General features: G+C 45.8%; 1 protein-coding gene across 4 annotated transcripts in view; it reads right to left on the reverse strand.

Annotated features, from left to right (window-relative positions):
- The window catches only part of Runx1 (RUNX family transcription factor 1), an 84075-nt gene extending 62564 nt beyond the window's left edge, over nucleotides 1-21511 (reverse strand). For all 4 annotated transcript variants that reach the window (XM_026393552.2, XM_026393551.2, XM_026393550.2 and 1 more), the window contains exons 1-2: nucleotides 21242-21511; nucleotides 15222-15378 (exon numbers count right to left, since the gene is read on the reverse strand). In XM_026393552.2, the coding sequence (XP_026249337.1) occupies nucleotides 15222-15378; nucleotides 21242-21511 (427 nt within the window). The remainder of the gene's footprint in view (nucleotides 1-15221; nucleotides 15379-21241) is intronic.
- Nucleotides 21512-23486: the final 1975 nt, after the last annotated feature.

The following is a 23486-nucleotide window of genomic DNA, read 5'->3' on the forward strand; positions in this document are numbered from 1 at the left end:
CACCCCGATCTCTGGGCAAGGTGGGGGGCTGAGGGCCAGGCTGCCCCAGGGAGAGCCCACGTCCTTACTCACAACCTAGCAGGCCCCCATCCCCAGCTCCCAGGCCTCGAGACCAGCAGAGGCTTTGGCTCCAGGGCTGCCCCACGGGTGCTGCTGAAAGGGGGAGCCAGCGACTGGAGGGGCAAGCTACAGGAGCCGCAGCGCAGGCACCAAGGAACGGGACACACGGAGACCCTCCTTCTCCTGCTCACAGACGCCTGGCCAAAGCAGCAGCCGCCCTTCTGGCCAGGCATGGGCCAGGAGGACAATAAGAAGCAGCAGGACTGAATAAGAAGGTGCAAAGAAGCCACAGGGGAGGGTTGGATTGTCCTGACTTAAGTGTGGAAGCCCAGAGAGACAATCCCTTGCTTATCTAACCCGTGGAGGTAGAAACACAGGGTGACAGCTAATAGTGCAGACTCTCAAGTTGAACCACCTTTGTTCAGAAATGCCATTTGCTAGCTGTGTGGCCTCGGGCCAGTCACTTCACCTCTCTGGGGCCTCTTGTCATCTGTAAGAGGGAAGACAACGATCTTTCCATCTCAGCCTTGTTATGCAGGTAAAATGAACATGGATGTGAAAGCAGGGCACCGAGCGAGCTCTCAGAAAACATCAGGAAAATTATTAAAGACAAGGCAAATGTTATTTCACAATCCTGGAGCTGGGGGAGCTGGCATGGCAAAGAGCTGGATGAACGGCCGTGCACATCGGATGTGTGCCTGTGTGTCCAGCAGGTGACGGAGCTGCTACCAGGCCCGAGTTCAACTCGAACTTCAAGTTCAAGTTCACTTCTGCCTCACCAGCTGGCAGCCTTCATGAGGTGCAACTGCGACTGGCTGGTCCGCTACATAAACAAGCCCGGCCACGGCAACAAGTGTTGTCTCCCCCGACGCCAGTGTGTCCATCCAAATGGCAGGGCAAAATACTAACTGCTTTATTTAGTTGGGAAGAAGGTCACGGGGTGAGCCTTCCTGGACACTTGCTGCCCAGCCGTGCTGTCCAAGGCAGGGCTGCAGGAGGCCCCGGGTCTAGGCTGAATGGTGGAGTCAGTGGCCGACCGTGCGCTGAGAGGGCAGGGCTGGACCCTGCAGGTCTGCCTGCACCCCGCTTCTCACCATGTCTGGGAAGTGGTCAAACCTCAGAACTGCTGCAAATATGCACTCTGCTCCCCAAAGAGTCAAGGTGAGGAGGAAACCAAGGCAAAAACTCCAGGGGTCACTGCAGGGCCAGTCCCGAGGAGGGGGCACGTGGATACCTCTGCTGCTGCACAGGCACACGCACGCACACACCACACGGGACCCTCCACACCACAGCAGGGGCCGGGCTGCGACTTGTCACTCTCCCTGGAGTGAGTCATCTTCTCCCTCCAAGGGCAGTGCTGGGGGCATCCGAAACTAGCCCTATGTCCCAGAAAGGAAGGCCCCAGGCAAAGGCTCAGTCTTCCCTGAGAGTGGGACCTCGCCCTTCAAGAAGCATGTTTTGAGCAACTAATAAAATTTTTTTTTAAAAAAAAGAAGCACAATATGAACATTTTTCACACACTTGTGTATCTCTGTAGGAAACCGCTTGTGCCCACAAACTGGAAGCACCCAAGAGAGTGGGAGAGGAGAAATGAAAGGAAAAAATACAGACTTTTTTTTTTTTTTTTTGGTGGGGGGTACCAGGGATTGAACCCAGCCACAGCCACAGTCCTTTTTGCATTGTATTTAGAGACAGGGTCTCACTGAGCTGCCCAGAGCCTGGCTAAGTTTCTGTGGCTGGCTTTGAACTCAACATCTGCAGAGAGCCAGGGAGGACTCAAAGTCAGCTCTTTGCAAATGTGGGAAATCCCCCAAAGATCCTGAAAGGGTGCAGGGGGATTTCTCCTTAGACTGAAGATGACTCCGGGTCTAATTTTGATCACAATTAAGTATTAAAATCAATGCACCGTTAGATTCCAGTGGCAATCTGCATTCTGGAGTATTTCACAACACCCTTTCAATTATTTCTTACTTTTCCATAGGAACAGCCTGACAAAATTCATGCAACCACGTCTCTGCCATTTCCTACCCCACGCTCTTTCTGACAGTAAAGCTGCATAACTGATTTATTTGAGAATTTGTGAACAGGAAACAAATCCTTCAACTTGTACAAATCTCCTGGTTTCTCAAAATTGAGTTGAATTCAGCTGTCAGTGTATTTCCACTCGTGTGCAAAGTGCCCCACGTGTGCAGATGCCCTTATCCATGTCACCTGAGTCCAGACAGGCAGAATGTGGACCAGAGGCCCAGGACTGGCACAGGAACAAAGCCCAAGAGCCAGGCGCTTAAAATAGAGAACACGGTTTTCCGTAGGGGCAGCATCTGTATGGAACGAGGAATTACTTGGAAAATAGCTATTTTATTTAGAGAAAACCAAACTGTGAGAAGCATTTTCTCTCAAGAAGTTGTAGGGAGATGAGACATTTGAGGACAGAGGTCACATTTGATTCATCCCTGTATCTTCTCTTCAGGAGTTGTTAAAAAATCTGAAAAGTGAATCAAGGAATCACTCCGCCAGCTGGCTCTTCTTGGTGTCTAACTCCACTTGGAGAGAACTGCTTTCCTTTTGGAGGCGGGAAGAGCTCAGACTTAAAACAGGAATGGATGGGAAGCCTGTTCCTTCACGAGGGACACAGTGGGTCCTTTGGTCCACATCAGAGGGTTCTGTATCCATGGGGTCAGCCAACCACAGAACGAAATATTCAGGGGCAAGATACTGCCTCTGTCCTGAGACTGGACGGACTTTTTCTCGTCATTGCCTCATAAAGGTTACAGTGTAACAGCGATTACATAGCTCTCCCATTGCATCAGGCATGTCATTAGCTATGACTTAAAATACATGGGAGAGCTGGGTGCAGTGTCAGAGATGGAATCCTAGTGACTCAGGAGGCCAAGGTAGGAGGATTGCAAGTTTGAGGCAGGCCTCAGAAACTTACCAAGACTTTGTCTCAAAATACAAATTAAAAAATGACTAGGGATGCAGGTTAGCATTAAAGTATCCCCAGGTTGGATGCCCAGTACCACACAACCATACACACAAAATAATGATAAAAAGAAAAAGTCTATTAGACAAAAGGATTTATGTAGGTTACATGCAAACACCAAGGATTGGATCATCCATAGAATCTGGCATCTGCAGGGGTGGACTCTGCCCCTCACCACCATGAGGGCTGAACAAATCACCTCCCACCCTAAAAAGGACCCTGGTGCTCTCCTGCACTTTGTGCTTTTCTTTCTCCATGCTTCACACTCCCTTCCCATCTTCCTGATTCTGTTGGTCCCAGAGTTCCCAGTGACTCAGCGGAGTCGCCCACCTAGCGTAGCGGGCCATGAATGCACAGTTCTCTGTAGGCCAAGACACCCAGGAGAGCCGCTGCTTGGCACACCCTCTACCCCAGGCTCCACTCATCCAGCCAGAGGCCACACAGGGCAGAATGACCTCCCAGGTTGGCTGATGCCCCAGCCTATGTGTGCCCAGAGCCCAGAGCCTCAAGCACACAGTGCATGCCATCTGGAGCCACAACAGGGATGCCCAAGGCTGGGCAGCTGGGCCTTCAGGTCCTGAGAGCCTGGATAGCCAGGGAGACTGGATGCTATAGGGCAGGAGGGAAGTTCAAGGCCAGACTGAGGTGCCCGCTGACGTCTGGGTACAGCTACCTTTACCCAATGGGTGTTTGAAACGGAACTTACACGTGTCTGCGGCTGCCTGATTGGAAACCAGTTCTCCACCTCTGGATTGTCTGGAGTCCCTAGACCTCTCCAAGTGTCCCTTCTTTCTCCAAACCTGATCCACATGTCTGCTCTGTTTACATCTGGCGATGGCACTTGTCTGCTGGTGCTCTCCTTGTCGTTAGGGTCACATCAATTCCTAGCGTGGACTCAAGGCCTTTAAGGGCATCCCTGCCCCGGCCCTCTCCCAGGCCTCTTGAACTGGCCACCAGCATGTGCCTCTGCTCCTCCAAGACCTGGTGTTCCCACCCCACGCTAAGTTCTCTGCTGGATGCCTCCACCTCAACAGCGCTCTTGTCACCAGCAGGTCTCAGCAAAGATGACAACCTGTCTGGGGAGATTGAGTGCCCCTTTGCCAGGTTATGCATCAGTGTTCATTTGCTCCCATCACACCTGCTCTCTGCCCTCCTGCTGTCCTCTGCAGACAGTGATGGCCTGCTTGTCCTGCTCCTCACTAGTCCCCAAAGGCTCAGCCCAACTTTGTATCCCCAGTGCTAGCCCAGTGCCTGACACACAGTAGACACATGGTAGACGCATGAGGACGATATGATGAAGGCACGCAGGCAGGCAGGAAGTGCCCTCCATTGATGACCCAGGAACAAGGCTGGGGAATGGTTACAATGAATCAGAAATAGACACTATGTTTTAACAACAATAGCCAGTGCCCAGCAAATGTTTGTAGGAATTATTATGCGTGCATTTATTTGTGACTGTAAGAAACTCCTGCTGTATCTCGGCACTGTCATTTCAGGTCTATAATAAGATAAAGGAATGCAAGTCCCTTGCTGTGAAGGAAGGACTGGATTGTGGAAATCTCTGCCATTCCTAACTTTCTGATTCAGTAAGACACGTGCTGCCTCCAGCCAGCTGTCTTCTCTCCTCCCTCCGTGACTGTCACTGTAGAAGGAAACAGTGTCACGGAAAGGAAAGCCATGGCTCTTCTTCCTGCCATGTTACCTACATGCAGCACTTTAACCCTCCTAACGACCTTGTGGGGCCTGGATAAAAGACACGTCACACCTATCCACAGAAGGGGAGACTGAGGCCCTGAGGGAGTCCCGCAGGACGCCCTATTTTCATTGGATGTCACACTACCTTCCTAAGATCTGCAGAGCTGTCGCAAATGGACGTGTGTTTCTATGGGGTTATTATGAATCAGAGGAATATTAAATGGACACGGTGGTCCCCGTGTAATCTAGAGCTCAGGGATTTGGCGAGCACGCAAGATAACCGTTCAGAAAGACACCTCTCCCATTAGCAGCCTGGTCAATCAGTTCTTGGGTTTACATTTGGCCACAAGAGACGAACACACGCACGGACATTCGCGTGCAATTTAGGAAAATGCTGAGATACAATCTTCAGAATGGCTTCCGGTGGAAGAGTCAGCGTGGCCCGGAGTATGGTCCAGGGCAAGCTGCGGTGACACCACCATAAAACTCCCCTCCACTTGGGTGGAGGCAGCAATTATGGCTCAGGAAGAATGTGATGCTGCTGGGTGCCAGCCTGTGCGGCCCAGCGACGGGACAAAGGGATTATTCTGCTTCATTGTTAAAATGCAGTGTTTATTGTTAAAATACGGTGGGGAATTAAAAGGGGCATTATGAATCATAAATATTTGCATGCCATTAATGTTTGAACAAAAGAGCTGGAAGGGCTAAGAGGGGAGGACTTCTTTTCCCATGAAAAACAGCGCCTCAAATTACAGCGCATATTTAATTTCATCTCTGCCATCGCTAATCTGAAATCTCAGTGCCTGTTGCGTAATAACCCTTTTGGGGCCTCAGAACTCCACGGGGCTGAGGAAGAGGGATAAGTGTCAATTCTGCCTTCTGGAAAACTCATCCACTTTGACCAACAAAGAGCAGGCCCCCGGGTGATACTGTTGCTTGCTGTGAACTCATGGTCGTCACTGTCTACTTCAGAGTTGGTGTCACTGCAGAGATCTTACCAAGCAAAGAAATGAGCCCATGCTTTACTGGGGGTAATCCGTCCTCACTGCCCTCCTGGCTCCCATGGAGCAAGGCAGAATCGGGCTTGGACTGGTCAAGCTACTTGTTCATGGTGACGTATTTTTGAGTCAGGAATTCTCAACTAAGGGCAGTTGTCCCTGCTCCTCGGGGGACATCGGGCAATCCTGCAGACTTTTCTGGTTGTCACAACTGGGAAGGAGGTGCACTGGTTACTGGATCAAGGGCAGGGAGGCTACCAACATTCCACAGCTCAGGGAACAGCCCTGCACAGCACAGAGCCACCAGGCTGAAATGTCAGCAGTGGCTCAGTTGAATCTGCTTCCTCTTGGTGAAGTCTCCAGTGAAGCCCACAGACGACCGCTTGGCTCTACTGCCTGGGGCAAAACAGTCCCGGAAGTCATCCATGTGCAGATATTTCCTGAGTGTCCCCACAGTCTGCCAGGCCCGGACCTCATGGCCGAGGATGCCACTCGGAGCTTCTCTGGGTATGAGCTGGGTCTCTTGCTTGTGGACAATTCTTGTTGGTCCCCCTCCGGATGCTTTCCAGACACATCTTGGCTTCTGTTCCACCGTGCGGGGGTCCAGGGACTCTGGAGTAGGCCCCTCCCACCACAGCTGTTCTGAGATCTCCCCCCAGCGACCTTCACTTCCAGGCACATCTACAACCTGTGTGTCCTGTGGGCTCCGGGCAGTCCCCAGCTCCATCACCAAGGGAACGCCCCCCTGGACTAACTCTTCCCATCACTAAAGACTTGACACACAACTGAGCTCTCTGCCAAACCTGGGAGCTCTGAGGAAGTGAGAAGTAGAGCGTCCCAGGGGAGCTGAAGCAAGCTGGTGGAGAGAAAAACAACGGAACAGTAGCCGCCACTTAGTCCAGAAATGCAGCCTGCCCCAGAAGAACACCTGGAGGAGGCTCCTTAGACCTGGAGATTTCAAACCATCTCTCCCTGAATCTCAGTGCAAAAACAGGGGACAGCTAACTAACTCATGGGGGGACGTGGGGGACACTCCAGAAGCACCCAGCCGTGCTTCTGCCTGTGGAAGCCACAAACTCAGCCCAGGGGCAGCAAACCTGGTTATGCTCAGAGACAGGCCAGAGAGCTGGGCCTTGGTCTCCTCTCCTCTCCATTTTTACTTCAGGTGCACACACAGCCCTTTTGGAGTCTAGGGCTCTATGGATGACAATTTTAGCATGGCCTTACTGTTAGCGCTTTTTAATTCTAGTAAACTGTGCCCATCACATTAATTGGCGTTCGTGAATCAGTGGATCTGTGGCCCCTAGAAGGAAATGCTCAGGGAGAGCACCGGATCTACGCCATGTGACCTCCATGAGGGAGTGGCCGCAGTCAGGAGGCTCCCTGGAAGAGCTGTCCCTGATGTGTAGACCACCCCACTAGCAGCCTCTCTCTCCTCTGGCTACCACACAGCCTTGATGCCAGGTGAGTCTGACAGACGTGCAGCGACAGCACAATTCTATGCACTTTAAACACTGGGATGTTTTCTTTTTTTAAAATCTTAAATTCAGTGATTCTCTCTCATTTCATTTTTTTCTTATGTGTAATTTTTTTTTCTTTTTTTCAGTACCAGCGATTGAACCCAGGAGCTTTTAACCACTGAGCCTGCCAGGCCCGGACCTCATCCCTATCCCCTTTTTATGTTTTATTTAGAGACAGGGTCTCGCTAAGGATCTTGCTTAAGGCCTCACTAAGTTGCGGAGGCTGACTGTGAACTTGCAATCCTCCTGCCTCAGCCTCCTGAGCTGCTAGGATTACAGGCTTGCGCCACTGTGCCCGGCTGCGTGTAAAATTTTTTTTTTTTAATGTTTATTTTAGTTCTCGGCGGACACAACATCTTTGTTGGTATGTGGTGCTGAGGATCGAACCCAGGCCTCACGCATGCCAGGCGAGCGCACTACCGCTTGAGCCACATCCCCAGCCCCGTGTAAATTTTTAAATTAAGTTTTTCATAAACTTTGTGGGGAGACAGACACGGTGGGGGAGGGGCAAGGGAGATATGACAACTTATGAATACTGCGGTGCTAGGTCCGGGCTTTGCAATTGGTCTCCTCAGTTTCAGCATGACTGACATTTTGGATTAGGACTTTGTTGAAGGAAGCTGTCCTGCACAGAGTAGGATATTTAGCAGATCCCTGGCCTCTACCACTAGAAGCCAGTAGCAGTCCTCAAAAATCATGTGTGATAATCTAAAATGTCCACCATTATTACCAAATGTCCCCTAGGGGTCAAAGACCGGAAGCTGATAACCACTGAACAACAGGAGTATCCTCAAAATTGATAAGCAGAGCCATAGATAAGATAATAAGTGTGACCTCCCCACAGTTTCAAATGGAAGGACAAAAGCAAAACATTTATCATAGGTTCTGGAGACACTAGTTAAAGAGGCAGACGAAGCCTTATTGATGACATAAGTTGACAGCGTCTCATTAATGACAGATAGATAGGTGGACAGGTAGATAACTAATAGCACACAATGGTTTCAGACAGGAAGAAGGAACACAGCCATGAAGTCCTGCAACCAATGGCCAGGGCCATCGGGGGTGTTTCCACCTCCAACACCCCTCTTACATCACCTCCAACACCCCTTCTTCATCATCTACCAGCACGTCCGTGGCTGACGGCACTAGAGCCAGCCGCGTTGCTGAGCATCACACACCTTTGTTGAGGGCCGGCCAGGCCCCCTCACTGGCCAGGCGCCTCCCTGGGTCAGATGGTGGGAGGTGGTGAGACTGGGCAGCCCGTGGTGGGCTGCCCGTGCTCCATGATGATGGTCTTAAATCTCATGGTAAAAGCAGGCAGTAGCCTAAGTTGCAAAATAAACAGGAAAAATACTTCCATCTTCTTTGGGAAAAATACAGTTTAAGTGGTTCCCAAATAAATGCTTCCGAATGGCAGGAGCCTCTTAGGAAGTGACTGGGATTCCCTCACAAGTTATGGGTCTCCAACTCCGTGACGGCCTCATTGGAGAAAATTCGATAATTGAATCTCAAATGAAATTCCTGGATGGGATATTGCTGCCCAGCGTAGGCTAAAAGAGGTCAGGCAATGCTGGATTCCCAAATCAGAGCAGAGCTAAATGAGCGCCATTCTAACTCCATTCCTGACACAGACCAAAATGCATGTCTGTTGTCTGCGGAACTCACGTTGGAACTATGCACTGAGGGAAGGCACCACTGAAATCCATGATTGCAGGCTGCTGAAAACAAGCACCACGTGTGGGGTTCATCGGGCCTGCACCTTGTGGGGAGCAGACAACACGGGCACCTTTGAACAAATTCATAGACAGCTCATTAAATCCACTTGACCCACTTATTAATTTCTGTTAATTCTTTAGTTTGGGAAGTGTCATCAGCATGGTTTTAGTCCTCAAAGACATCTTGGTCCAAGAAACCCCTCAATGGAAGTATGTATGGTCACACACACACACACACACACACACACACACACGTAACTGGCTAAGAGTCCAACAGAGTCTTCAAAAGTGGGCAACCACTGCAGATTGACAGCACAGTCAGCCCTCTGTATCCACGGGTTCTGCATCCATACATTGAACCAACTATAGATCTGATCAAAACTGAGCATGTACAGACTTTTTCTTGTCATTATTCCTAAACAGTATAGTATGACAACTATTTACAGGGCACTGACATTGAATTAGGTATGAGCAGCAGTCTAGAGGCAGCTCAAACTGGACAGGAGGATGTGGTACGCAAATACTACATCACTGATAGAAGGGACCCAAGCATCTGCAGATTTGGGTATCCAAGGCAGGGGGTGTCCTGGAGCCCATTCCCCATGGATGCGGAGGGGCGACTGTACACGTTCCTCATAAACATCCCTTGCTGATCTAAACTTGTTTTATAATCATCAGCAGAGAGAGAGAACAGTCATCAGACATTACACCATCTCTCTGTTTCAACAAGTAATTTTTCTTTAAAACTGGAAAAAAGTTCCAGAAATACAGAATATGTTCTTCCATAACCAGCCTTCTCCACCCTCCCTCACCCCTCGCCAACCAGCACAAAAAGAAAATACAAAACTGATTTATTAGAACCAGAGGCGCGTTGCAGCCGCTGGCTGGGCCGGTGTTTATGTCTCTAATGCTTGCTGCCGAAACAGGAAGCTCTAAAAATCACTCAACCACGACTTCTCTCCAAGGCACTTTCTGATTGATAGTCTTCTGTCTTGACCAAAGAGAACTGGCTCCACCAAGCTGGCTGGTGAGGAAGGGGTCGAGGGCGGGCGGAGAGAACAGCTTCTGCCCATCAAGTGAAAAATACTGTTCGTACAAATAACCTCAATTAAGAAAAGCTGTCCAACACCACGGGCAATGGCTGGCACTTCATAAAATCAGCAAGAGGACCATGAAGGGATAAATTGTGACACTGTTTGTTGCAGGCACAAGTTTTCAAGTAAGTTTTGCTCTGGTCCTTGCCACAGCAAGGCTTTAAGCAGGGCAGGGAACAACTTGCTTGAAGAAAGTGTTGTTCCTCTTTTATTGGCGAGTGTAAAGGAGAGTGAGAAATCTGATCTCTGGAGATGAATTCGACATCAGATCACAAATGCAAGCTCGTGACCTGCCATGGAAAGGCGGCATTTGCCAGGGCTGGCTGGGGCTTGCTCTATCAGAAGCAGGTCTTTTTTCATCCTTATTTGCTCACAGTTAAATCTCAAGAAAGCAAATTTCAATCCATATGCTATTTAAAAGTGTAGATCAATAACAATAGAGAAAAGCGGGTGGGGGATGAGAGACTGGGTTTTAACATAACTGGTGTCTTCTTGTGTTTTCTCTAGGAGATCTGATTGCCATCCGGTATCTAGAACGTTATCCGTGGAATGTCTCTGGGGTTGGCAGATGGATTCTTTTTTCCTTTCCCTGTTATATGAAATCTGTCATGTAGTAGAGAATGACTTGGATTCTATGATATTATTGTGAGTCATTCAGACTATCTTTCAGTAAAAACCACTACATAAAGACTTGTCTCTCAATTAGAATATGGGTACGGTTCGCCAGTTCCCAGTTATACCTTCTCTTCCTCACCGCCACAGTCTGCCACTCAACTGAATGACAACGGGTCCACTCCGTGCTCGGAATGATGTAAAAGAACTTAATGATGTCAATTCCTTAAGCAACCAACTTCACATAAATAGGAAACAGCCCAGAATTTGACAAGAGAAACATTACAACAAGGAAGATATCCACAGTGAGAGCGAAATAGAAAGGATCCTACACTGAAAGTGGATAAGGTTAAGGTTGCCAGGGAAACCATCATAAACACCAAGAAATGAAACCCCATCCTGACAGGCCACAGAACACTCAGCATCCCAGGACTGACTGGGCCTGGGATTCCCCAGGTGGCCCTGCAGCAAGGGGCTGGTGCATACAAGAGGGAACAGGCTGCGGCGTCCATGACCGGACGGGCCCCCTCCCCTTTACAAGTGATGACATTCACCCACACCTGGTGGCCATCCAAAGGCTTGTGAGGGCAGCCTGGATGGGATTTATCTCTAATCCTACTAACCAAGTCCTGGCTATAACAAAAGAAGGCCACGAGCAAAACAGCTCAGGGGGCAAGGAAATGCCCACCTCATTTACTCACGTATTTTTTCATTTTCCAGATATCTACTTGATGAGACCTTGTGCTAGACTGACGCACTGTGGTCAACGTGAAGTTCTAAATTCACAGATTCCTGGCCTGGCACCCATGGATCCCCAGAAGCTTTACAAACAAACTCCAGAAGCTCTGGAAACTTAAAACTGTACAGGAAATTTCGTACACAAGGGCATATTTTTCTTCCTGGGGAAAAGTCTTCCAAAGGATTTTCGACATTACGTATGACATTTTAAAAAATGTATTCTGAGAAAAAAGAGAAGGAAATCTGCAAGGGATTCTCTTTCCCTGTTTATGATGTGGCTGATGATATGGTTTGGTAGATTTCTTGTTTGGTTCTGAAATGAAATAACTAGAGCTGTATTCACGGATGGATCGATTTCTCTCTAGCTGATTAAATACGTCAACAGGGACAAAGCACTCACAGACGTCATTGCTAAAATTTCTTAGATGTCTCCACCTGAAGCCATGACACACTTATAACTCTGAACATATCGGGAGCACCTGCATTAACTGCAGGTAAAAACTTATGCAAACTGCTGTGTTCAATAATCTCACTAAAGAGAATCGCTTTTGACCCTGAACTTGGGATTTTCTGGAGATGACTGATAGTCCCAGGCCATGTGGTTAAAATGTGCATTGTTCTGAACAACCAACTGTATCCTCTCCTAATCTCTAATTCCCAGAGCCCCCTACCTCCCTCCTCCGGGAACAGCTATCTCTTCTTGCTTGGCTATTTATCTTTTCTTCCTTGTAAAGGTGGTCAATTCACATGGTGATACTGAATCAAAGGGAGAAACTTTCCAAGGCTGGGATATAGCCCGAATTAGATTTAAGCTGCCAGGGAGAAAAAGGAGGAAATGGAAGAAAACGAAGAAGGTTCGGGCTTCTGAGGCCTTCACCCATATTTTTAGGAGCCAGTGCAGTTAGCAGGGCTGTGGAAGCCGGACAGGCAGGTTTTCCCAGTTACAGGCTGAACCCGAGGTTAGGAGCTGTGATTCTGGACTCCAGCCAGCGCCCGGACAGATCAGTTTTGTACGACAGAAAAATTGGTAATCTCTGGCAATTTCTCTGAGGTTTACGATCCCCACAGTCGGGCAACTAGGAAAATAAAGGGAACATCTTTTTCTACCTTTCATCCTGCACTAGGCACCTGGCCCCTTTGGGAATCCATCAGACGAGTGGCTTTGGATAGAATTAAAAATTGGTACTGAAATGAGTAGATGAGCAATGGACCTTCTGGGCCACCATGGGGTGCATCAAGGCCAAGGGCTTATTTTCAAAAGCAGAAAATGAAACAATAGATAGTCTTAAGATCACCTAATTAAAAAAAAAATGAGACTTTTAAAGGATAAGATTCAGTAAGGAAGATTAAGACTAATTGTCAAAATTAGTGAGAATCATCTGCTCTCCTCCTAATGAGAAGCAAATTGCAAAGAAAAAATAAATAAATAAAAGCAAAAAGAAGAGGAGGAGGATGGGGGGTGGGAGAAGAAGAAAGCCTGGCAGGCTCCGATGTTGACACACTAGAAAGAACAAAATCAAATTACACTTTACAACTATGGAGTAAAATTGTGAGACCAAGTCAAATTGGGCCTCTTGATAGCTCATTTGTCTTATGCATTGATAACCCCTTTGTCCCCCCAAAATCACTTAAGACCAATATTACACATGCTAGACATAATCAGGTCAAATGTTCAATTAGTGTTCCTGTATTTTTGATTACTTATTATCATTCATGGGAAGGAGAGTCTGTGCAAAACACATATTGCCATTTATGGCATTGAGTTAAGTTTTTCATTCCAGGGTATGAGAAGACAGCCCAGCCTCGGCTGCAGCTATGTCACTCTGGGGGGTTTATGCAAACTCAAGGGCACACTGGCACAAATCAGGCAGCCGAGCGCAAACAATCCACGCCTTGGGGAAACAGTTCACTGTTACCCAAGTCAACGCAAGCACCTATTAGTCACCCACTCAAAACAGAAATGGCCAACAAGGGATAAGAAATCAGCCCTCACTACCAGAAAAATAAGCACGCTGCTTTCAAAACCTCCTTCTCTACAATCGCCGATTTACTGCACGTTGCCAGAAAGCCACTATTGAACTCCTTATGGGAAAATGTCACTGGCGTGGGTCATTAAGTAGCTTTGAAAACTTTTAGAATCAAAATCTGACACACAGCCCCACACAGACGCATATTATGAAAATAATCCTTTCTCTGGAAAAGCAACCAAATGATACTGTACTCAGCTATCAGTTTTTGAAAGGAGACATCCACAATAACTGGACTAAGACTGTTAGCCAGGCAGGTGGACCCGGCGCGGCGGGCGCTTTATCTTTTATTGGCTTCTCACCCATTCTGCTAGCGACTCATCCGGGGCCTTCAAGATGATTTCTAAACACACATCTCTGAATCATAATGCAAATTCCATTTGCTGAAAGGCAGGGACTTTTAATATAACAAGTGAACCCATTTAATGACTTGTGCTTTTATATCTTATAGCATCACTCGTACTTTCAATAAGTGGATATGATTTTCTCTGCATTACCCTATTATTAACATAGTTACTACTGTGAGCATATATTTTCAATCATGTTCTAAGTTTTTCATTTTCTCCAGCTATGATTCTATTATGAAAATGATCCGGACAGCAAGGGTAGCAAAAAACAAACAAACAAACAACAACAACAACAACAAAAAAAAAAACACAAAAAAAAGTCCCAAAATCCAATACATGTCTGCCCCTTTCCCCTGTTCCACTAATCCAATTCTTTAAGAATGCAGATTTTCTAATATTTTTGAGTGCCTTTATAAAGAATAATGACTACTCCTGTAGTTGATCTTTTCATTTTTTCTTTTTTTCCAATACAAGGATTATTGTTACTAGGTATTTATCGTGTCTCTTTTATTAAACTTGAAATAACTTTTATTCCTAGATTATTCAGTAGTATATTACAAAAATAAGATTTTCAAAACGAATTATCCTGCCTCTTTCAATTAAACTTTTGGTGCTTGTTTCCGTGCATAAAATGTGGCTTAGGTTTTTACAATGCAGAGAAAAAGACAATACTTGAAAATAATTGGAAACTTGAGATGATTACAATGAGCCAAGATTCCTCTTCCTGCTTTAATACTTTCATACAGTGTTAAAGAGAAAGAAAAGCAAAATTACCCATATAGCTGAACTAATGCAACAATTTCTTTGGATTTTCTGGTTTCTAATGTCATTAGTACCTAAAATGTTAAGTGGGCCAATTCCTCTCCCCAAATCGTTACAAGGCATTCAAAACAAATGTAACAGGAAGGGCATATTGCCCTCAGTAATACTGACATGATTTCTTCCTATTATACCCTAAAGAGGTAAGCCTGCCTCAAACTATGCTTCCATGTCCTTTCACTTAGAATCCCTTGAAACTATTCAAAGTGGTCACTAGAAATCCTGTCAGTTGTCACAGATTGCACATGAATCATAAATTCAAGGCTTACATTACTTGATTACCAAAGAAACCCCACCATATAATCTGTTTCCATTGTGGTAAATTTTATATTTTCACATTTTAGTAAAGTTTAGTAAAACTTTGAGGGGTTTTGTTGAAATTCACAATTTGTTTTGCATGTTCCATATCAGTCTTAAACCAATTTAGCAACAGAAAGCAATAACATAAAGTTAGATTCTGTTTAAAACATTTAAATTTTAAATAAATATTTCCAAAAAACTTCGACATAACAATATAATAAAGACCATCACAATAACTGCTGGAAGTTTTGAAATCTAAATTGGTAACCACATAATATTTTGTGTTGCAAATTCAATTTTGACAGATACATACCTCTTCCACTCCGACCGACAAACCTGAGGTCATTGAATCTTGCCACTTGGTTCTTCATGGCCGCGGTGGCATTTCTAAGCTCAGCTGAGTAGTTTTCATCATTGCCAGCCATTACCGTGACCAGGGTGCCATCTGGAACATCCCCTAGAGCCACCACCTAGACACCAGTCAAGGGACAAACACAGACATCAGGAATGTCATACGTATACTTATATATCATCGGTGAAGCAATTGTTCTAAAATAAAATGTGTGTTAAATGATACCTTCTAGTTTGCAGAGGAACATAATCATAACTCAAGCAACACAAGGAAACAGTTATTAATGGGAAGATTTATTCTAATTGCATTATGTATAAGTAAATATAATTTTTTCCCTGCTGAAACTCCACTAAATTCACCTCATGAGGGTACCTAAGGTCATATTGCCCAGTGGGAATGACTAACAATGGCAAGGACTTTGAAAAGCTATGCCATCTCATGAATACAATTATCCTCTTAATTCCACATATCTGAGAAACAGAATGTCTTGTGTTTGTGAGTTTAGAACCTAACTCATCTTCTATGTGCTCAGACCTCCACTGACTGGCCTAACTGAGCCTGGACTTCAAGTACTTACTTTTTACTAAAATTAAATTCAACCTTTGCTAATGATTCTTGAATGACGTAAACTGTCCCTTTGCATTTCATCTTTGGTCCCTCTACTGGGTTTGATTATATCAAAATTTCCCTAGCAGTGAATCCTGTCAGGCAAGGGGAGTGGGGAAATCAGAAAGGTAACCTTTGATTATTACTAGTTACAAAACTGGCAGACCTCAGAGAAAAGGCCCTCCCACTTTGACAATTCTCAAATCCAGAGTGAAACTGGTTTGCATCTTTATATCTGTGAGTCCCAAAGATTGTTAATTATGTCCTGATAGATGACTGAGGTTTCATCCAAACTGAGCTCATCTTAACCAGGAATTACTTTAATGTAATGAAAAAATATGGTTTATTATCAGGACTACTGAAAAAAAAAAAACAATAGATAAGTATTTTGATACTCAGGGAATGAAACAGGAGTAACTCAAGGTAAACTGCTCTGAAGAGCATGGCCTGAAGATGTTTTATGCAATGGTATCCATTTCTAGAAACAGTTTTCTTGGTCTAGACATTAATTATTGGCTTTATTTCTATTGTTTCAAAAATTTTTTTCAATGTGATCATAGAATTTCAAATCCAAATGCCCCAAGTTGGACTTGTTCCTATCATTTCTGATCTTCTCGGTGAATATCAGTAATCTTTCTCAATCAGTAATGACATTTGTGTTATTCATTCCAATGGTATAATTGTTTTCTGGTGGTTTTCCAACTGCTAACAATCAAGGATTCCTTAGTCTACTGTTAAAATTCTTCCCCCTATTTTTCATCTCCCAATTTCTACCTCATAGTTGTTACACCATTTTTTGGTGGGAATTTCAAGTCCTCTCTCTGTATCTGAATAAGGCTGCCAGAGTTCCCTTTGTCTGACACCAAAGTCACATTTCTCCGCATTCCCATCCTCATTGTGAGCTTAGTCATGGCCCCTTCACTGTGTCCTTCAGATGACCATGTGCTGTTTTTATTCACAGTGGCTACTTCAGTGCCTAGGTTCTAAGGAGCGTGGCAGAAAATGAGCCCGTTACTCTGAGAGGCAAAAAGCTCTGGATCCTAAGACCTCACCAGGATAACCTACTCCCAAGGCTCTAGGTAAGTATCTTCCTCATCTATTTCACCCAATTTACACTGTCAAACAAGATCTGGGCCTCTCATCTCTGTTTTTAATCCTTTCATTTCAATTGTTAGACATGTTTTCTTTCCATCAAGGAGATTTTAAAACACTGGTATTTATTCTCCAAGCAATCTCTAATTAGGTATTTAGTTCCCATTATAAGTGTGTTTGTTGCCATTTAATTAAGAACCCTAATATGACAATTTTCTTTTGTTTCAAAAGACATTATTGAGATAAATCTCCTTGATCAATGAATTATTTTTATCTTTTCTTCCACTCCTACAAAATATGCTTGCTTTATTCTGCTCTTTTTAGTTTCTTATTTTTTTTCCTCTTTTTTCCCCTATTTTCACTTCCCTCTGTGAACTTAGCTCACAGTGTTGAAATGCTCTCCTTCCACACTGATTTTGACTTCCTCATCCTCACCTCCCTGTGGTGACCCAGGCTTTTCTATTTTGATTCAACATGCAGTAAGTGTACAAGGTATTGGTCAACGACATGGCTTTCAAACTGAATAACTCATGGTCGGACCCAAATCTGTAAAGAGATTAAGATGAATAAATCTTGTTTTATAACCACCCAAATGCATTCTGAATCTCTGGTGCCTCTACCTGTGCCTCTCATCTGTTCAATTAGTGAGCTGGCACACTCAGGAGGCGGTCACCAAGTAGAAACAATACAACATGAAATTATCATGGTGGCTAGATAAGAAAAGGTTGTGATGTTGGAGTACAAGAATAAAAAACAAAATAGAAATGCAACTTTCACCATTCCCATTTTCTAAAATGTAGTGGGAATCCAAGATTTTGGGGTGCTCAGAGATCATTTACTTGGCCTTTTCCTGATCTCTGCTGGATTGGCAGGGGGAGTTGTTTTCCAGGGTAATGTCATTAATAATGTATCTCATCCAATGAACAAGCATACTCAGGCTAGTTTAAAAATTTTAAAATGTAAAAGTAATATGTCAGCTAATTTGATCCAGTTTTTTTGTCACTGATAGGCAATGTGAAGAGAATGAAGAAATATCTCATTTCAAACAGAAAAAAAAGAAGCAACTGGAATGAAAAGCTATAAACAATAGGTAAGGGAACACAAACATTGACATTTTAACACAGACCAAACAGACAAGAAGGGACTTGCTGGCCAAAGACATCTCATATTTTGTTTTACTTCTCTGTTTTTAAAGTATCAGGAAGTTGGGCAAAATATCAACTCTCCTCTGCACTGTATGGACCTCCCAACACTGCTCTTTACGACTCAGTTCAAACTGTCATTTTCAACCAATTCTAATGAGGTTGAAATTACAGTTACAATTCATTTATTTCAAATCCCTTAATCTTCCAGTGCTTCAAGGAAGGCTATGCTGTGGAACACAGAATTCAACCGAGATTTTACATTTAATGCATAGCTAGGGATGGTGATCTTGGAGCCAGAAACATTCCTTTTCTCCTTTTTTACAGAAAGCCTATCACCATCAGCATCCAAGGTCTCCAAACTTCCCTGTTGAAGGCATGTTTATGTCTTTGGACTTTGGTGTACCAGGGCCTAAACAAACTGTAATATTATAGCATTGCAAAATCTATCCTAAGCCATCCAAACAGCTCTGTAGGCTGCTTCTGTAAATACCGGGCAACACGTAGCAAATTTAAGATTTTCTCAGTGGTGAAAATATGTACCTCATCTGTGCAAAAATAAAGGTCTGCTATGGGAGGAAGGGGGTGGAGAACAGGTTGGGAGGCCAGGACACATAATTAGGACAATTTTAAAGAAAATTAATAATTTCAAATCTCTCATGAGTTCTCAAGATTAAGGCAGAGGATTTACACATAGAATTTCAGAAGACTCCTAAAGAGGCACTTAAATGCTCTTTTCATCGATATTATCCAACTTTATAATTGTTTCACATGTTCTCTTCTATATCATAGGGAAAATATTAATTCTCTAACGAGTAGCTTTCTAAAGAGATTGAGGTTCACTTAAAATGAAATTTTAAAGGAATACTTTTTAGAGAAACAGCTTAGGAGGTGTTTGGTGGGTAGGGAAGTACAGGGTGCAGCCGGGACCCACAGTAAATCAAGCCAGGATGCAGGCGGGGTTGAAGTTTCGCCTGCTTTTGTTCTTACTCTTTGGGTTTACTCCTGCACTGAAAATTCTGTCTACTCTTTCAATTATGTAGTGAGCAAGTCTCCTTGAAGAAGGAGCCTCTCTTTTCGGGATGAAAAGTGGTGACAGATATTAATCAAGTGGTCTTTCTTTGCTATCCTTTTCTTTCTCCCAAATGTTCGTGAGAGACCCACTGGGACTTTTTGAAGGAGCTATACACCTTGACCCTACAGTAGCCTACAGGCACAGTAAAGAAAATTAAGACATTTTTTTTTCTTACAGTGAATTGTCTAAAGTCATTTTTAAAAGGAAATTTATATATAGTTATTGCAATTTCTGCTAGAAGGAATTCTCTGATGGCTCATAAAAGCAACTTGTATGACTTTTCATTCTTTTAGAAGAAGACTTTCATGTGGTGGCTGAAGATTTTTGCATTGGCCTAACTCCTTTTTATTAAGCATTCAGTGTCTTGCTATATTGGGGTGTGGGCTCAGAGGCAGCACAGAGAGTTCAGAAGAGACCCTGATTTCTTTCCAAGGGAAGCCACAAATCCCTTCGTGGGCTGGTGTGTCAGGGCACCAGCCTTACATGGCCCCTTCAGTTGATTATCAGCCTGTCTTCTCTCTGCTCTTGCCTGACAGTGACCCCAGGACCCAGCCCTGTCACCCTCAGAGAGTGAGCTAAGAGATCTGCCAGCACATGTAAGGGGATTAGAATGATTTGAAATTGAAATGCCCCCCAACCCAAATCTAAATAATCAGAGGAAGAGAAGGAAGAGTCTGCTGGCTTCTCCCCTTATTCTCATTCCTTTCCCCACCCTACAAAAAAAAAAAAAAAAAAAAAAAAAAAAGCTTTCAAAAAACGGAGTAGAAAAGGAGGCAACTGCAAATTATGTTATTTTTTTAAAAAAATCACAATCTAACTTTGAAAAGTGTATAAACTTTAAAAATGAAGAACCCCAACTTTTTTTCTAAGTGAACACTATTCATTGTAATTAGATCAAAATCTGTCTAAGATCTGGACCTATAAAAAGCTTATATTACATTAATCTTCCCCTTATAAGGAACAATTATTTTAAAAATACATATAATATTTTAAGAGTAGCCAATCTTTACTGGTTGAATCACCTGCCTTATTTAGCTCTTTAAATGAACAGGAAATGACCGCACTGATTGTACTAAAAAAGCTGCACTTTTTAAAACCCACCAAAGACAGAATCCCCACTGCAGAAATTAAATTCCTCCTGCTTGCTGCCAGGGTAGTAGGGTGGTTGTTTAAAAACGCCCGAGGTTGTTTATATATCCTAGTTGAAGGCCAAGGTTTTTAAAGGCAGCTCAAAGCTAGGGCAAGATCAGGGGTGAAAAGTGAACCCAGACCTTTTGAGCTGCTCTGCTTAAGTTGCCGGGTCTACCCTGTGCCCTCCACTCACAGAAAAACTGTCGGATTGGACCTCCGGCTCTCAAAAGACACCTTTTGCTGCCTGGGGCTTAATCTAGGTGAGCCATGATAACGTCTGGAGGGTTCCAGGAAAAGAAACAGGATTTGCTACTTGCCGCTTTGGGCAGGAGTAGACTAGAAGCTCGAAAAACTCTTCGGGAAAACTTTTGCAAACTTAGCTGTGCCTGCTGTGGACTTTGTACATGCTAATTCCTATAGGGCGGTTTTTAAAAGGAGGGGGAAATCCCTGACAGTTTTCCTGGGTGGTTTGTTTTTACGACCGGAAAGTATAAAAGTACCTCTATTTTATTTCCTGATGCCTTCATCTGAGACAGACAAAATGTTTTGAGTGTTAAGCCAGAGGTGGGGAGAGTCGCATGGAAGCATAAGGGTTTGTCCCTTGCTAGGTTATAACTTTTCCTACTTTGTATCAAAGGTAAGGCCCTTGCTAGGGAGGTCCCGGCCGGCCCTCAGTGAATGTCCTAAGGGCATCCTGATTTTTCAGCTCTCCCTGGATGCCGCTCTGGCGGGTTGAGGCGGGTCCCTTCCAAGGGTCGCCACGGCAACGCAGCATCCCGCATCCCCAGCGCAGATAAAAGGACCAGGGGCAGCGGTGTGTAGCGCCGTCTGCTTTCTAGAACCCGGCCCCGCCTGCCTGGTCGCTGCCTCCCGGGTCGCCCCGGGCATCAGCCGACCGGTACCGGTCCTCCCGTCACCCACTCCAGGCTAAGTACCTTGAAAGCGATGGGCAGGGTCTTGTTGCAGCGCCAGTGCGTGGGCAGCACAGAACAGAGGAAGTTGGGGCTGTCGGTGCGCACCAGCTCGCCCGGGTGGTCGGCTAGCACCTCCACCATGCTGCGGTCGCCGCTCCTCAGCTTGCCGGCCAGGGCGGCGCCGGCGTCGGGGGCGCCCAGCGGCAGCGCCTCGCTCATCTTGCCCGGGCTCAGCGCGGTGGAAGGCGGCGTGAAGCGGCGGCTCGTGCTGGCATCTACGGGGATACGCATCACAACAAGCCGATTGAGTAAGGACCCTGCAAACAGCTCCTACCGGACGGCGACAAGGGCGCGGATCTTCAGCAAGCAGCTCCCGAGAGACCAACATACAAGTTCAGGGGCCTTTATTACTGCGGGAGGGCTAGGGAGGAGGGGAGACGAAGTTACCAACAGTTCAGGATGGGGGAAGTTCTAGTTACGACCGGCCTCAGACCCAGGCAGGACTCCTAGCAACCGACCGCTTAGTGCATTAAAAAGTGGGCAACCAGAATCCAAAGTCAAATTGCAAAGGGAGCCTATCTTCTTCTGAGTCTTGCTTTGAGAGTTTAAGTTCAATCTTTGGCTATTAAAAATGTTTCCGGAGGCAAAATTCCCGCACTCTCTAAAATATTTATGCGGAGAGCAAAACGACCAGCAAATACACGGTTTGAAAGTTCCAGTACTTAATCGCCTGTCAGTATTTTTTTCTTGCAGGTGAGTTTTGTCTAAAGTCCCAACAGAACACAAAATACAGGAGTGTCTTCCATACAGGGTGCCCCCTTTATCATGAAAAAACTGGCTTCAGTCCTCAAAAGCAAGAGCCGTGACTTCCAAAAGTTGTGCTAATGTATGTGAACTTATATATAAATATATACATATGCTACTTCATAAAATATTTACAGTACAATCTGTAGAGAATTTAAACACAACAGAAATCCATTAAAGTCCGCTGCAGATTTTTTTTTTTTTTAAGTAGCCTTGAAAATCAGCTTCAGTAGTTGGAAGAGGGCTGGGCTAGAATTACTTGTCATGTTCTCTCAATAAATTCTGGCAAAATACTCAGTGCGGAAAATTGAGCTTTTCAAAAAATTCTAGCTAAACTTAAAAAAAAAATAAAAAAAAAAAGAAGAAGTCCAAGTCGATGATACTCAGGGTACAGCTCTCCAGATCTGAGAACTTGGGTTTGGGGATGTTGGTTAAGTTTGTGGCTGATCCTGTGGTTTGGTGGGAGTTGAGCTGCAGCCGAATCACACACATGCAGACACGCACCCTTCAGAAGCCAGCCACTGTCTACATCGGCTCGGTGACTCAGCCCAGACTTGGGCAGTAGCGAGATGATCTTCCTCCACTGTCGCCCCAGCGCCGGCGGGTTAGTTCCTCCGACGCACAAATACCCAGGAGCACCACGTAACCGCAGCAGGTGGAGCGGGCCTGGAGACGAGGCTCTGCGGCGCAGATCGAAACAGAGCAGTCGGCTCGAGTTACACTCGCGCGCACACACTCCCACGCACACTGCCAAGCACACGCAACTTCACGGTTAGCCGGGAACCGCAGCGCACTTTCTCCCGCAGTTGTCAAAAGAAACAATCGGGGAAAAGTTCACAGCCAGGAAAGAAGTATAAACATCCAGCCAAGAAGCCAGTTCATTGAAAAGTAAGAAAGAAGGAGGGGAAAAAGAAAAAGAAAAATTAACAAGGTCCAACGCAGGTCAAGGAACAGCAGCAAAGGTTGACTTTCTTGTGGCGTCCCCAGGAGCCCGGGTTAGAGATGCCTGCCGGCGCAGGGCCGGGCAGCGTGGTGCCCTGGCTGGGTCCGGCCGCGGGGCGCCCGTCCCGCCCGCGCCCGCTGGCTCTATGAATGAGAGTGCCTGGAAATGAACGTGCTTTTACTGTAAGCCCGGCCCGAGGAATTCCATTCCCTCAGCTCGTTTGCATAGGGGCGGCCGGCGGCCAATCACAGGCCTTTCCGGTATCAGCCAGGGCGCGGCTCACTGCCGCCTGCTCCTGGAATTGGCCCGCGCGCCCCCGCCGCGGCGCGCTACTGTACGCAGGCTCGGCGGGGAGTTCGTGGCGGCTGCCGAGGCCACCCCCGCGCTCCCCGCACCCACGCGAGGCGACGCGTACACACGCACACCCTCGCTGGGGGTCTCTCCCGGGTGCTGATCCCAGCACTGCAGCAACGCGCTTGGTTGCAGTGCGGTTCGCCGGGTTTTGCAGCGCGCAGCGGT

The sequence above is a fragment of the Urocitellus parryii genome, chromosome 2, assembly GCF_045843805.1.
Source record: "Urocitellus parryii isolate mUroPar1 chromosome 2, mUroPar1.hap1, whole genome shotgun sequence".
In the NCBI taxonomy this organism is placed as follows: Eukaryota; Metazoa; Chordata; class Mammalia; order Rodentia; family Sciuridae; genus Urocitellus; species Urocitellus parryii.